The sequence below is a fragment of the Taurulus bubalis genome, assembly GCF_910589615.1.
Source record: "Taurulus bubalis genome assembly, chromosome: 18".
NCBI lineage: Eukaryota > Metazoa > Chordata > Actinopteri > Perciformes > Cottidae > Taurulus > Taurulus bubalis.
The window spans coordinates 16,086,082-16,099,418 of NC_136606.1; the positions used below are offsets into that span (position 1 = coordinate 16,086,082).

The 13,337-nt window shown below is 45.9% G+C and overlaps 1 protein-coding gene across 1 annotated transcript in view; it reads right to left on the bottom strand.

Moving 5' to 3' along the window:
• The window catches only part of adarb2 (adenosine deaminase RNA specific B2 (inactive)), a gene marked incomplete at both ends in the record, with an annotated part of 152,761 nt that extends 143,306 nt beyond the window's left edge, over positions 1-9,455 (bottom strand). The window contains 3 exon segments of the mRNA XM_079234160.1: positions 515-592; positions 595-603; positions 9,353-9,455. Of these exon segments, the coding sequence (XP_079090286.1) occupies positions 515-592; positions 595-603; positions 9,353-9,455 (190 nt within the window).
• Positions 9,456-13,337: the final 3,882 nt, after the last annotated feature.

Below are 13,337 nucleotides of genomic sequence, written 5' to 3' on the forward strand. Positions count from 1 at the left end.
CTTCACCCTTCACCGACAGCTCCAGCTCCCCAAAGCACCACAGTGGGATTGTCGGTGAGGTGGGGGGGTTTGGGGGATGAAACTCTCCACCGTGCCAAAGCCAATCCAAGCAGACCAGTGCCAAAGCGCCATGTGTGTACAAACAATCCAGCTGTATCCGACTCGATGTATACCCAGGCTTTATCTGGGCGAGGCCAAATAGGCTCTGAGCTATCAAAGGCACCGGGTGAGTGACTGAAGCTCTCGGTTTTTCCGCCGAATGCAAACACACCTATTACGCTCCACCACTTCAAGCTGTACAAATCAAAAATCAGGATAGGCGGAGGGGGGGGAGATAAACACCATGCTGTGTGACTGTTAAGAAACTTGGAAAACAGTACTCCACATATCTCGCGGATCGGCCCCAGAGGTATAGAAAACTCTCGACTCGCCCATCGCTGGCCGACTCCGCGGTGATACGCAGAACATCAGACGGAGTTAATGCAGGCAAGGATTTTATTTTTTTCATAAATACCTTTTAAAGGATTTGCCAGATAAGCCCGTCGGTCTCTCCTAGAAGGAGCCCCTAAAGGATGCTGGAATCGATGGATGAGAGAGGATTTACTGTAGTGCGAAGGGGTGGGGGTGTTATTTAACGCTCGCGTGTGAGCAGAATAATGAATGTGAGCGCTCATCATTATCAATGCACTAATCTGCCATTAGGCAATTCCATCCGCCGCACAGATCTAATATGCGGCCGGGTGTATTTACCTTTCACCGAGAATCAACCGGCGTCGGGGACATGTTTACGTGCTCCAGAAAAACAAGGGAGATTTCTCTTGACCCCTCGGTGGAAATATAATACATAAGTGCACAGAAAGCATTCTGTGGACAGGTATCGTAATGGAGTTCATCACGGACCTCTTTACTGCACAGAGATCATGCGTTGCTAACCCATGATGCTAACCACTTATCATATAATGTGCAATCATCATGGGGTTACTGCCAATTAAATAAAGACACGAGTGACTGTGACTGTGACAAAACCAAAATAACACAAGTAAAAAAAGTGTTTATCTGCTCTAACCAGGCAACAATGAATGAGACATGAATGCAATAAACGTGCATTCCTTCTACTGCAAAAATAAGTCTGATTGTATAGAAGTCTCTGAGAAAATGACTCTACTTTTCTTTTGATTTATTCCCTCAGTAAAAATTGTAAACATGAGTTTATAGTCTCAATCTCTAGTTTCAAGTCTTCTTCAAGCTCAGCATGATTTCTAGCAAATGATGGTCCATTTAGATTGAAATCAACCATAAATAAAACTATGCTGTAGGACGAGCTGCCTTGTGATAGACAGGTTGCTCCCACGGCGTTTGTCATCTGGGAGTTTACATATTTTTGTCTGACAAGGTCAACCAGGGTGTTTTGAGTTCATGCAAGTTAATTGTAATTGTTGTGGTCGCCTAAAATGATGCAGGTGCACTTACAGTAGCTCCACCCTCTTGTGTCACTTTGGGCTCCAAAAAATTAACGCCAAACTTCAGAAGCGCAGTCAGTGGCTACATACACTTCTCATACAGTGTATGGTCCTTGAACAGAAGCTGCTAGCATCAGCATGTCGTGCTGAAGCGCTTACCACCTCCACTAGTACAGTAGTAACGGCACTCAAGAACCCATACCACAGTGCTGACAGAGCAAAGCTACCAGCTTCTCAAGCTGCTCAGATTCATATTAATGACCTCAAAAAGATATATTAAGGACGGACAGCGGTGATTACGGTGATGGAGTGTCCACCTCGGCCCGGGTTGCGTGGAGCCACGTCAAGGTGAAGACGAGTTCTTCGTCTCCAGCGCTGAAATGAACTCGTTCTGAAGTTGTCAAGGTGTAGGATTCTCTCAGACCTCCGGAGAGAGCCCTCAGGAGAGGCCCTGTCGTGAAAGCGCTCCATCTTATTAATGGAAATAAATGCTGTTAGCGCCCCCGCCCCCCACTCCAGCAATAAGACGTGTCTATTCTTGGCTAAAGTCCCCTTCATTAACGTTATCTCAAATAGGCACCCAGTCTGATGGCGAGAGGAGGGACGGCGCGCGGTTAAGCCGCTTCATCCAATTTCATTATTCCATATGAGGCGGGGTATCAGTGTTAACTTTGCTATGTCAGCACAGCAGACGGGCCACTTGTGCCGTCATGTGCCTGAGGCGCGGCGGCGGCAGCGAAGGTTTAAGTCGACGCGGGCGGAGTCCGTCCGCCATGCTGATCCAGGGCCGTCGCAGGCAGGGCTCATGTCTCCGTCACTTTAGGTTTACAAATGGAAGCTGAACACACGACCGACTCGCTTGCTTTTTGGGCCGAGTTTGTGAAACGGCAAAAAAAAAAAGGTTAGAAAGAAAGAAAGAAAAAAAAAATCTATATTTTATTTTTCTTTGATGCTCAAATTCTTACACCTTCTTTAGCTATTTTGCACTCATGAAATATGTCCCTTTTCACAGTAGCAGCTACCACCGTGCCGTGAATAACCACGAGCGAGCGAGTGAGCCGGAGGACAACAATAACAGTGTGTGTGTGTGTGTGTGTGTGTGTACACGCTGCAGAAACGAGAGACGGGAAGAAAATGAAAGCGGAGAGAGAGAGAGGAAGAGAGAGAGAGAGAGAGAGAGAGAGAGAGAGAGAGAGAGAGAGAGAGAGAGAGAGAGAGAGAGAGAGAGAGAGAGAGAGAGAGGGATGAAGAAAGTGTGAAACTGTGGACCGTCAAATGATCTGGCCTCTCTCCAGGCATGATGACTCAGGGATGATGGCACAGTTAGAGCTAATTAGGATCATAAACTGGAGAAATGTTTTTCCACCATGATGTGTGTGGAGGGGGGGGGGGCTTGGCAGGGCTTTAAATGTGAGCTTGTCCGGATAGCATGCTTAAATAGTAATATATATATGTATCTATAAACATATTATATATCAACAGCTACTTGAGTTTGAGCTTTGTGGAGATAAAGCCTTCTCTGGCCGATTACCTTTCTGTTTGAAGCTGGCTGTCATGATGAAGACCAGCATGAATAGGAGATTTTCTTTCCCACCTGAAGGAGACATTTAGGGGCGTAGTTCTCCGAGGGGACAGGACGACATGTCCTCCTTTTTTTTTTTACAATACTTTGATTATTTGATCTGATTCATACCAGAAGAAAATTTAAACCGAGTCCTCGTTCTAGCAGGTGTCTGCTCCCTGAGCTTCATGGGGGTCGACCCTGAACCTTCTGGTTCGAACCGTTAAGACTCCGTCAAACTCAGGGATGAAAATATGAATCAGATTTACAGCGGTTAATATTCCACTAGAATTGAGCATCGTGGAGGAGACAGCCGTGAAGATGCACAGAGGTATCCATCATCAGGGCCATGTCGAGGAAACTGAACAGGATTTTAGACACAATTTAGTCCCTTAATGATAAAAATGTTCTTTTTGTTCAATATCTTCTTTTAAACAAAACAAAACAATTTATTTTTTGCTTTTTTGTGACAAACTGCAACGCGTCCAGGAGAGGAGAGCGTTGCTTGAACCGCTGACGACATCGATTCAGAGTTGAGCAGAATCAACCAGTTTTGACGCGGAAAGATAAACAAGCAAGTTTTAAATCAAGAGATCTTTGAGTCCAATAAAAATGTACAAACAAAAATGTAAGGATGTGTTTACTAGTTAACTGAATGTTTTTAGGGATTTTGATCTGTTGGAAGCTGCTGCTCACAAACAAAGAAGGTCCAGCCGGATGACAACAATCACAAAACGGTGAAAGCTGTTGCTGCCAAAACAAAGATCTCTCTCTCTCTCTCTCTCTCTCTCTCTCTCTCTCTCTCTCTCTCTCTCTCTCTCTCTCTCTCTCTCTCTCTCTCTCTCTCTCTCTCTCTCTCTCTCCTGACTCGCTGCGTCTCCATTCATAAGGACTGACAGCTCGCTGCGAGCGGTGCAGACCCACACAAAACACTCCAGCCTATGCTAGTGTGTACACACACACACACACACACACATTAACACCATCTGATACACTCCGGAGCTTAACTCCCTCGGCGCTCACACACGTGTTAGTACAACTGAGCGGCGGTTCTCGGAGGTCTCCCCTAAAGTAGTGGATGTTTTGAAAGCTGCTGCAGATGATGATGGAGCGCCGCGCACGGCGAACGCAATTAAATGTCTGTGTTCCGTCGCCATGGCAACAAGTGCAACAAGTTATTTGTGATGTGAGTAATACCCTTATCTCTCCAAATGTGGGAGTCATCAAACAAAAGGCTAATTAACTTAAGTGTCACCTTCTGAATTTAAAAAAAAAATAAAAATCTGCATCTGTGCTTTCCTTTTCCCCCTCCCTCCCTTCCTTTCACGCGCTCGTGTTTCACTTCCTGCGCGGCCCGACTGAGGCGGCTCGTGTGCGCGCTGCTATGCGGAGACATTTTTTTGGCACCAAATTTGTTTTCCGCGCCTGAACTTTAAGTACAATTCCTCACTGCCGAGCTCCAAAGAGCCAAGAGGGACTATTACGAGATAATTACTAATTATGTTAATGTGCTAAAGTTGTGCTATTCCCTTTTTTTTTTTCTTGGTCATTTTATCAGCTGTCCTCAAGAGAGCACAGTCAGTAGTAATAACCTTTTTTTTCTCCCTTCTCCCTCAGCTAAACGTTCAGTCAGTTAGAGGACGCCGTGTCCTAAACCGCCAACTCCTCCACCGCTAGCCTTAATCAGGGAGCGCCTGTAAATGCACAAAGCCCATGCGCGCGCACGCGGAGGAGCGCGTCCTGTCGGCGCTGACCTTCATTAACCTCATAAATGCCAGCGGCGGGTCTTTTTTTTTCTCCTTTTTTCCTCCTTTCTCTTTTTTTCTTTTTTTTGTCGCAGCTCTAAATGCGGTTATCAGCACAAACACAAACAAGTGTGACAGAAGGGGGGGGATGAAACTAGACCTCACTTCTCTGTGAAATGCATCTCTGTGAAACGTCCCTCCCGCTGCACACAGGCCGGCTGACATTGGTGCTGTTAATGAATACATTCTGCATGTTAATCCCAACCATTGCGGCGAGAGAGAGAGAGAGAGAGAGTATACTGTACTGTGACGGTGCACAAGCGGAGCCGCTGGCATCACTAACCAGGTTAGATTCTCAATGAAACGACAGCCACACACAGATCAGCCTCCTCCACCACCAACACAGTGGGGACACCATTGTGGCTACAATGTGACTACTTCACAATAAGATCTCCTCGTAGCATTATCCAGCAGCGAGGACACCACTTTTTGTTTAAATTATTTTATGATTCACATCTAGTTTTGCTCATCGTCGTGGGGACTTACTTTACTTTACTTTAAAGCAGCGTCATCACGGCGACGCACTCGGCTGCTCGAGATGCATCTCATGAGGCCGCGATGCCATTTCGAGCAATATTTGTCAGCCGTGAGAGTTTTTAATTTTTTTTAACAGAATCCGACAAAGATTTAAATCTGCAAGCGACCGATTTATCAATCGAAAACAATCAGATGTCTCCTGTGTATTCTGGATACCACATGACCACAATGCATCTGGCTATCTAACAGACAGAGAGAGGGGGTGGTTTGTACACAGCATTAGTTTTAAAATTCTGCTAACACAGACGCTTTAAATGTCACGTTCCTCTAAAGGCTGGGGAAAAAAAAGAATACGCCGGCAAAAAAAAGAAGCTTATTTCCTTCTTACATTACGATACAGTGTCACCGGCAGCGACTGCTAAGAAAGGCATCTTGGATGCAGACGCCGGTTAAACCAACACAGGATTTTTTTTTTTGCTGTTCTCTACTCACAATTCCAAAATCCTAACGGAGGTTCAGGGCCTTCCTCGGCTTTGCCTCGCCACCCCGACCTTTGCCCTCACCTCGACACGAAGGAGGCTCGACGGCGATCCACTCGTCTGATGCCCCCCCCCACCCGCCTCTCTAAAGCGGGAGCCTCGAACGCCAGAAGGCGCTGACCCTCATCCCTCCCCTCCTTCCCCTCCCGCTTCCCTCCCCCGTCAGCCCACACTCGACCCCTCTGCCGCCACCTCGCCAGGGACGAGTGTAAACCCGTAATTGCTACATAAATTACACTCTTGTGTATTTCACGTCCGTCCCCCGGCGCTCTTGATGATACGCTGATATACTGTTCTGTACGCCGAGAGAACGGGGTGATAAGTGTGGTTGTAAAAAAAATTATGTCGCTCCATAAATCTCTGCTCTATTTTTGTTCATGAAAAATGAAATGTGAAAAAAATAAAAGAGGGGACAAGGCTCACGCACGCCACAGTTTAAAAAAGGTAGCAAATAAAAAAAAAGGTCATACAACACACTGACTGTACAGACAGTGGACGTTCCTGTGCAACACAGGACTGTCACACGTCTCCACCAAAAAAAAAATAGAAAGGATTCCATTTGCGTCGCTGACATCCATCAGAGACGTAACGGTAAATCACGAGGCTGTGATTAATTAAGGGGCAGATATGCAGCGCATGGGGGGGGGGGAGGGGGGGGGGGGGGGCACGGGTCAGACAAACAAGCGGACGCAGAGCGAGGTGAGCGTTCGTCCGAGGCGACGCCGGTCGGCAAACCGAGAGCGAAGAGCAGCAGAGAGAGAGAGAGAGAGAGCTTTGAGAACATAAAAATAAGCCCCACAGATGATGAATTTAGCAAAGTGTGTGATTTCTAGCAATTGTGGGCCTCGTAATCTTTGTTCTGGAGTGATTTGTTTTGCACTCTACAGCCGGACGATTGCAAAGGTTGGAGGAGGGGTGGGGGAATAAAAAATAAAATAGAAAATGAATAGAAGTTTTGGGGAGGAATCTGCTTACAACCTTTTGAATACACACATAGGTTTTAGCGAGTCCATCTACAAATAATCTGCAGCTTTTTCCAGGGATTAAGCCTCAAATGCCACGCAATAATCCCTCTGTGCCTTTTTTTATTTTTTGCCTTAAGGGCTATAAAAATAATTGTGTGGCATCTCGAGATGATGATCAGTTGGCATTTGAGATGGAGGATGATAATGATAAAAAAAATAAAAAAAGAATAATAAAATGCTCAGCTTTGCTTGATTTGTGGTTAAGTCTGAAGTAGGGGAGAGAAAGAAAAAAAAATCCTTCAATCATGAAACATTTGTAAAATCTGTATTTCACACACACACACACACACACACACACACACACACACACACACACACACACACACACACACACAGGAAGAGGAGATCTGACTTAATGTTTCGGCACAGTGAGTCCAACTCCTGCAGCTTTCGGAGGAGTCAGCGGCCCCTCAGCACTTCCCAAAGACACAGTTCATTTACGGGCGGCCCCTGAACCGGCCCCCTAATGTCCCGTGTTATCAGAATGAATCAGCGGCGCTGATAAATTAGCCGTTCGGGAAACACGCTGCGGAGGCCCGCCGGCTAATGCGCGCACTGTTCGCGTGATACTCATATGCAATGCCTAATGTTGTGGAACCAATTCTGCCGTTTCCATTATGTAAATACATTTGCCTGTGCGCCATATTTTATGTATTGTCTCCCTTGTCTCAATTACTTGGGCTATTAAAAATCAAGAGGCTATGGAAATGAGGTGCGGTTGTCTGTTTGCAGTTTGATGACAAGTGCAAAGTGTTTATGGGAGCTCGTCGTGCGTTCAGCGGCGGCCGGGTGGACGCGGCACAGTCAGGCGTGGACGACGCTATGCAGTTGTGCTCTCATCTCTTATGGATACAAATTGATGAAGAATAAACGTCTCATTGCTTTCTTTATTTAGATCCGCTCTGCTTTCTTTCCTCTCTTTTTAGAGAGAAGAAAAAGAAAAGGAGTGTTTGCGGCCTGTGCCGGAGCAAAGAAGCGGTTGGAGCTTTGTTTTTTTTGGGGGGAGAGGTGACTTGCTGTGAAGTAGCCAAAGCGCCCCGGAAAAGAACCAAGAGAGCCAAAGCAGGGAGAAGGAGAACCTCTTTCGAGGCAGTGAAGCTTCCAAGTACGGAACGCTTTAACTTCCTCCTGAATCTTTTTTTTTCCTCACTGTGGGGCACAATATCAAAATCACAGGTACGCGTTTCAACAGTGAACACCACTCTGCAGTGGATTGGGAATATTTTATAATGGACACAAAAAAAACTCACGGTGAGACGTGGAGAGCTGGACGCGTGTGAACAGTCAAAGTGAATTATTACTTTCTTTCCCCGCTCAGTAAAAGCATGAGCGGCGTCAGGTGTGCGGCTGCCGAGGGCAAAGGAACGCAGCACCTTCCTGCAGGTTTTCAGGGGATCGGGCATCCATATCGGTGCGGCCTCAGACAAAATGTTGCACTATTGTCGTGTTTTAGTCGCTTACGGTGCGTCTCGTCTGAGGGCTTTCAGCACACCGACTGGATACACACTCCTTCATTAGAGGGGGAATCCTTCCTGGGAGATTCTATCTCAGAAATGAACACAGATATAATTAAACAGGAAATTAAATATTATTCTGAAGTGCTACGTAACTAACAGGCTCTTTCTCTTTATGCTGAAAGGCCCCGAACTGTTTCTCGAGCTTTGTGACTTTTTAAGTGTTCGGTGTAGTTGCATGAGGCACAGCTCAGAGCTCTGGGGTTCAAGTCTCTAATGAGACACAAATAGTTTGATATGAGGCAACAGTAGAAAAGAAAGCAGCTGAGGATCATCAGGATGATCACTGCTGAGTTTTAGGATGCTCGTATAAAAAGGTACAGTATGTGGCATTGACGTTCAAGTGCTTCCTTTACAAAATAATTATTAAAAAAGCATGCAGTTTTATTACAGTGCATGTGGGGCATGGCTTATCCTTTATGTAATATTTTGAATATTTTAAGTCACGAATAGGAAATGACTGAGCGAGGTTGAAAAATCGTGGACGAAATAAAAAAGGTGCCGTTTCCCGTGATGAAGTTGAACCCGGCTCGGGGACATGTTCAAATCAAAGGAAACAAGCCGCGCTCATCAAACTTGTGTTTAATAAGCTGAGGGCGCGTTTCTTTTTCGTCCTCGTGCTCGTTGATGGAGGCTTTAAAAAAAAAAAAGAGAGAGAGTAAAAAACGGATAATAAACACCAGCAGCAACTAAACTTTAAAAGGGTAAAATGTAAATGTAAAAAACATGCGTCATTAACGGAAATCGTTACTCCACGTTCCGTTGTTTCCAGTATTTTCAAGGGGCTCAAACGGAGCGCGCGGAGGGCGGGAGGAGAGCGGGCTCGTGCGCTCCGATGCCCCGCCAAGGTGCGCACGACCTTCTGCTCTCTCACACACACCGGGATCCCAAAACAAAACAAACAAACCACCCTCCCAAAAAAATAAATTAAAATGGTTATGCCGACACAATACAGCGCAGTGAAGTTGTACCTTTTCTCTTCGACCGCCTCCTGCGCCTCCTCTTCAGCTTGCATTTCACCTGTCCGCTCTGAGCCCCCGACGCGCGGCTGCTGTTCCCAAGTACGGACGCCATCAGCGCGCAGCGGGAACTTGGACTCGGCGGCTCGACTCCCCTTTGTACTTGTCTCGCCAGCCTCCGCTGCTCTCCGATAACGTCCCTCTTGGGTTTGACGTAGGACTCTCGGACTATATGTTCCGTCCCTCCTTATGGTTTCTCTTTTTTTTTTCTCCTCCCTCCGAACCAGGGGAGAGCGCGTCTCGCTGTGTCACCTCGGAAAACTCCAGCTCGCCTCCCGCGTGGCGGAGAGACGGTTCTCGGCGCGGCAGCTCTCAGCAGCTCTGATACCGGCGACTGCGCGCCTCTGCACACATTTGGGCATCAGCCACTTTGGATTCAATCATGCAGGACGCCTATCTATTTGCTGCCGAGCTTTCTAATTAGGGTCCAATCGTGGCTGTCTGGGAGGTGTGACATCACCGGCGACTCCCACCAACTCGCACCCCTTATTCACCCGCTGCTTCTTTTCTCTCTCACATTTTCAGTCCTACTTTTTTCTTCTTCTTCTTCTTCTTTTCTTCGCACTGCAGGGGAAGTCGGTTCTGTTCCGCCCTCCACAGGGGAGGGGGTCAGAGGTCAGCCTGTTAGGGGATTCAGGCTCAAGGGCACTTCAGCAGCTTTGAGGGGCTTAAATGTGGTTATTCCTGCTGGTTTACATATGTTCCATGTCCCAGCCTGCTGCAAACTCCAGCACCAACTTGGAGACTGAGAGAGCAGGATGTGAAGGATGGATGTTTTTCCTCCTTCATATCCAGAGTCCTTCTGCTCCATGAATCCTCCTCCTCCTCCTTCCCCTCTCCTTGTTTGTCGACTTAGATTTCTAATTTCATTGCAGGATTACGGACCTAAAATAAAGTCCCTCTCTCTCTCTGTTCTAAAGTCACCCACAAAGGGAGATTACTGAGATGCATAATGCTCAATTAGCACAAAGTCACATCAAATGCATCTTTGATACACAGTTTGAGTCAACTTCTGTTCAATTTCCAAGCTTTGGTCGTTCATTATAGCTTATAAGTATGTGACCAAATGTGTCTTTTATTTTGAAAATCCTGTGTGTGTGTGTGTGTGTGTGTGTGTGTGTGTGTGTGTGTGTGTGTGTGTGTGTGTGTGTGTGTGTGTGTGTGTGTGTTGCAGGTGACCTTCAGCACAGGAGGAAGAAACTCTTCTGACATTGTGTTGCAGCGACAAAGTTTGAGACTTGTGGCGTTTTTTTTTGTGGCGTAAAAGTGAAAAAGAGTCGAAGGCTCTCAGAAAGCATTTGTGGCTTTCCAGGCTGGAGGTTGTTGTTTCATTCCCCCGGCCTCGACACTATGGAGGTGTGTTACATCTGCCGGACTCGTTCTGGCCCTGAACAGGGAAAATAAAGACTTTTTCTTTCACGGATCTGCTTTATCAAGCGCACGATTTGGCTTTGGTTTTCTGCAGCTACTTCAAAGTTGTGTTCTCTGCATGTGCAGTTATTGAATAAAATACATATAAAAACGTTACCCTTTACCCTCATCATCGCTCACCCTTTTTTAGGTTCACATAGAAGAAAAAATGCAGGAATAAAAAAAAACTCCAACAATGACCCATTTGCTGATGTCAGATGGAAAAGTCACTTTGAGGCTCTGTTGACGGGTGGAAACATTTCCTCCAAGCCCGAGGGGGAGAGACAGAGAGAGAGAGAGAGAGAGAGAGAGAGAGAGAGAGAGAGAGAGAGAGAGAGAGAGAGGCGGTGGCTGCATCTGCCCTCAGGACGCCCACAAATATCCATGTAAATTGCAGTTTAAGAGAAATCAATACAAGTGACAAGTTGCCAATGCTGGGGCAGTAATGAAGGTGTGCTGGGGGGGTACGTAGATAACAGCAAACAGGCTGGGTGGGGCAGAGGTACAGGTTAGACACACACACACACACACACACACACACAGCAAGGTGAGTGGTTGTTGGATGGATGCTAAGCGCTAACTAACCTTGGTTTTCTTCATTATTATCACTAATATGCTCTTCTGCACGCGGGTTCACACAGGAACCGTCACACTCACAACCTCCGCGGACCTTAAACACACCGCTGCGCCCCGCCGCCTCGCAGGAGCGCCCCGCCAAATTCTGAAAAGTTTGCAGCGAGGTAAACAGAAGCAGCAAAGAGCATTTCAGATTTCACGTTCGAGAGATAGGAGACGGAATTGTCAACATGACTCATTCAAACAGTGTTTCCCCAAAAAAAACAAATTAAAAGGCTGTGTATGTGTTTAACTGCCTGCATGACAATGGTCAATGTCAGTCCAAATGGATTTAGAAGGTTAAACATATGCTCCAGCGGCGGTAATCATATTCATGACATGACTGTGGATTTTGGGCTCTCACTTAAAAAATTGCCTCTCGCTTAAAAAATGTTTTGGTTATAAACGGATGCTATTTTTGTCAGAAAATATTAAAACTAAAATAATAATGTTCACCGCTGTCTCAGAGTCCAAGATGATGCCTTCAAGAAACTCGTGTTGTCCGACCAACAGTCCAAAACCCGAGAAAATGTGGAAAAAGTGAATATATGCAGATTAATTTAATGTCGATCAAGTAATTGATAATTGTACTAATGTATGAATCTTCAGGGCTGGCATGGTGATGAATCACTAGATATAAAACAAAATATTGTGCCAATTCCAGGAATTGTGGATGAACTTATATGTTAGAAAAACATAGTAAAAACGTGTGTATTGGACTAGGAGTGACGGAACGTGCTCTCCGTTTCTGTGTTTTTTTGGCATTAGTTTGATGTCACATCTGTGGATTAAAGAGTTTGATTTAAATTGAGATTGCTGCAAACACACGGCAACAACTCCTCTCCTTTCCCGCCGTCAAATCAGACGCCTGCAATCTAAGATAAGGAGGCCAATCAGCACGCCGCTCGGGCACATTCATTATTTTCTTCTTCTCCCTTTACATTTGATGTAGCGTGGCGTTTTTTTTTTTTCTTTCTGGAAAGGAAGAAATCGCTGGTCTGCATGCCTCTCGCAGCGCTCTTCATTTGCAGACTTTGATCGCTTTCCACCGTTTTTCGGTATCAGAACAATTCACGTAGGTATAGGACCGTCTCCATGGTAATGCACCTGTTGCTCTCTCATCAAAATGCTGTGATTTAACAGTTATGTATTTCCTTTGCTCGCGGTTGGGAAAAGAGCCTGGAAAGCTGTCCCGCCTCTCGAGGAGTCTGCAGCTCCAACAACCCGGCGTCCATTAGACGTCTACCTATGATTGTTTCACCCGTCATGTTTCATGACCTCTTTCTGTATCTATATGACATTAGAAAAAAGGCATTGGAATACAGCTTAACCCTACAAAAAAAGAAAAATGACAATTTATTTATCGTCCTTCTACATTCTGCAACTTTAGGCCATGATTAAGATTAGTAAAACAATTGAGAGAGATATGTTCTGCAGATGAATAGCTTGGCAGTAACTCAATACCACGTGCAGGCTCCCTGTCATATTTTCTGTCTCACAGCATTTCCTGTAATATCCACAAGTGTCAGTGGAAGGTCAGGGCAGGATTCAGACAATGTCAGAAATAAAGCACCACGAAAAACAAACAAAGACCAAAGTTACTTCACACTAAATCCACTGTCTTTTTGTTTGTGTGTAAATTCAGAAAGTACATCTTTTTCCAGAGAAACTCCCAGTAGTCTGTCCACAGGTTTTCAGGACCTTTTCCAAACTACTGACGTCTCCAACGCACTGAAAACAGCACTGACGAGCATCCAGAGTGATTTCAGGTCTCTAGATTCTGGCTCTCGGGGAATAGATGTCGTTCCTTCTCATTTTAGGATGGAGATCATTTTTGTATCATTACATCATGTACTCACGGACTACAACGCGACTTGAGTTGTGGGCGCGCACCTGCACACAAGGTATCCGT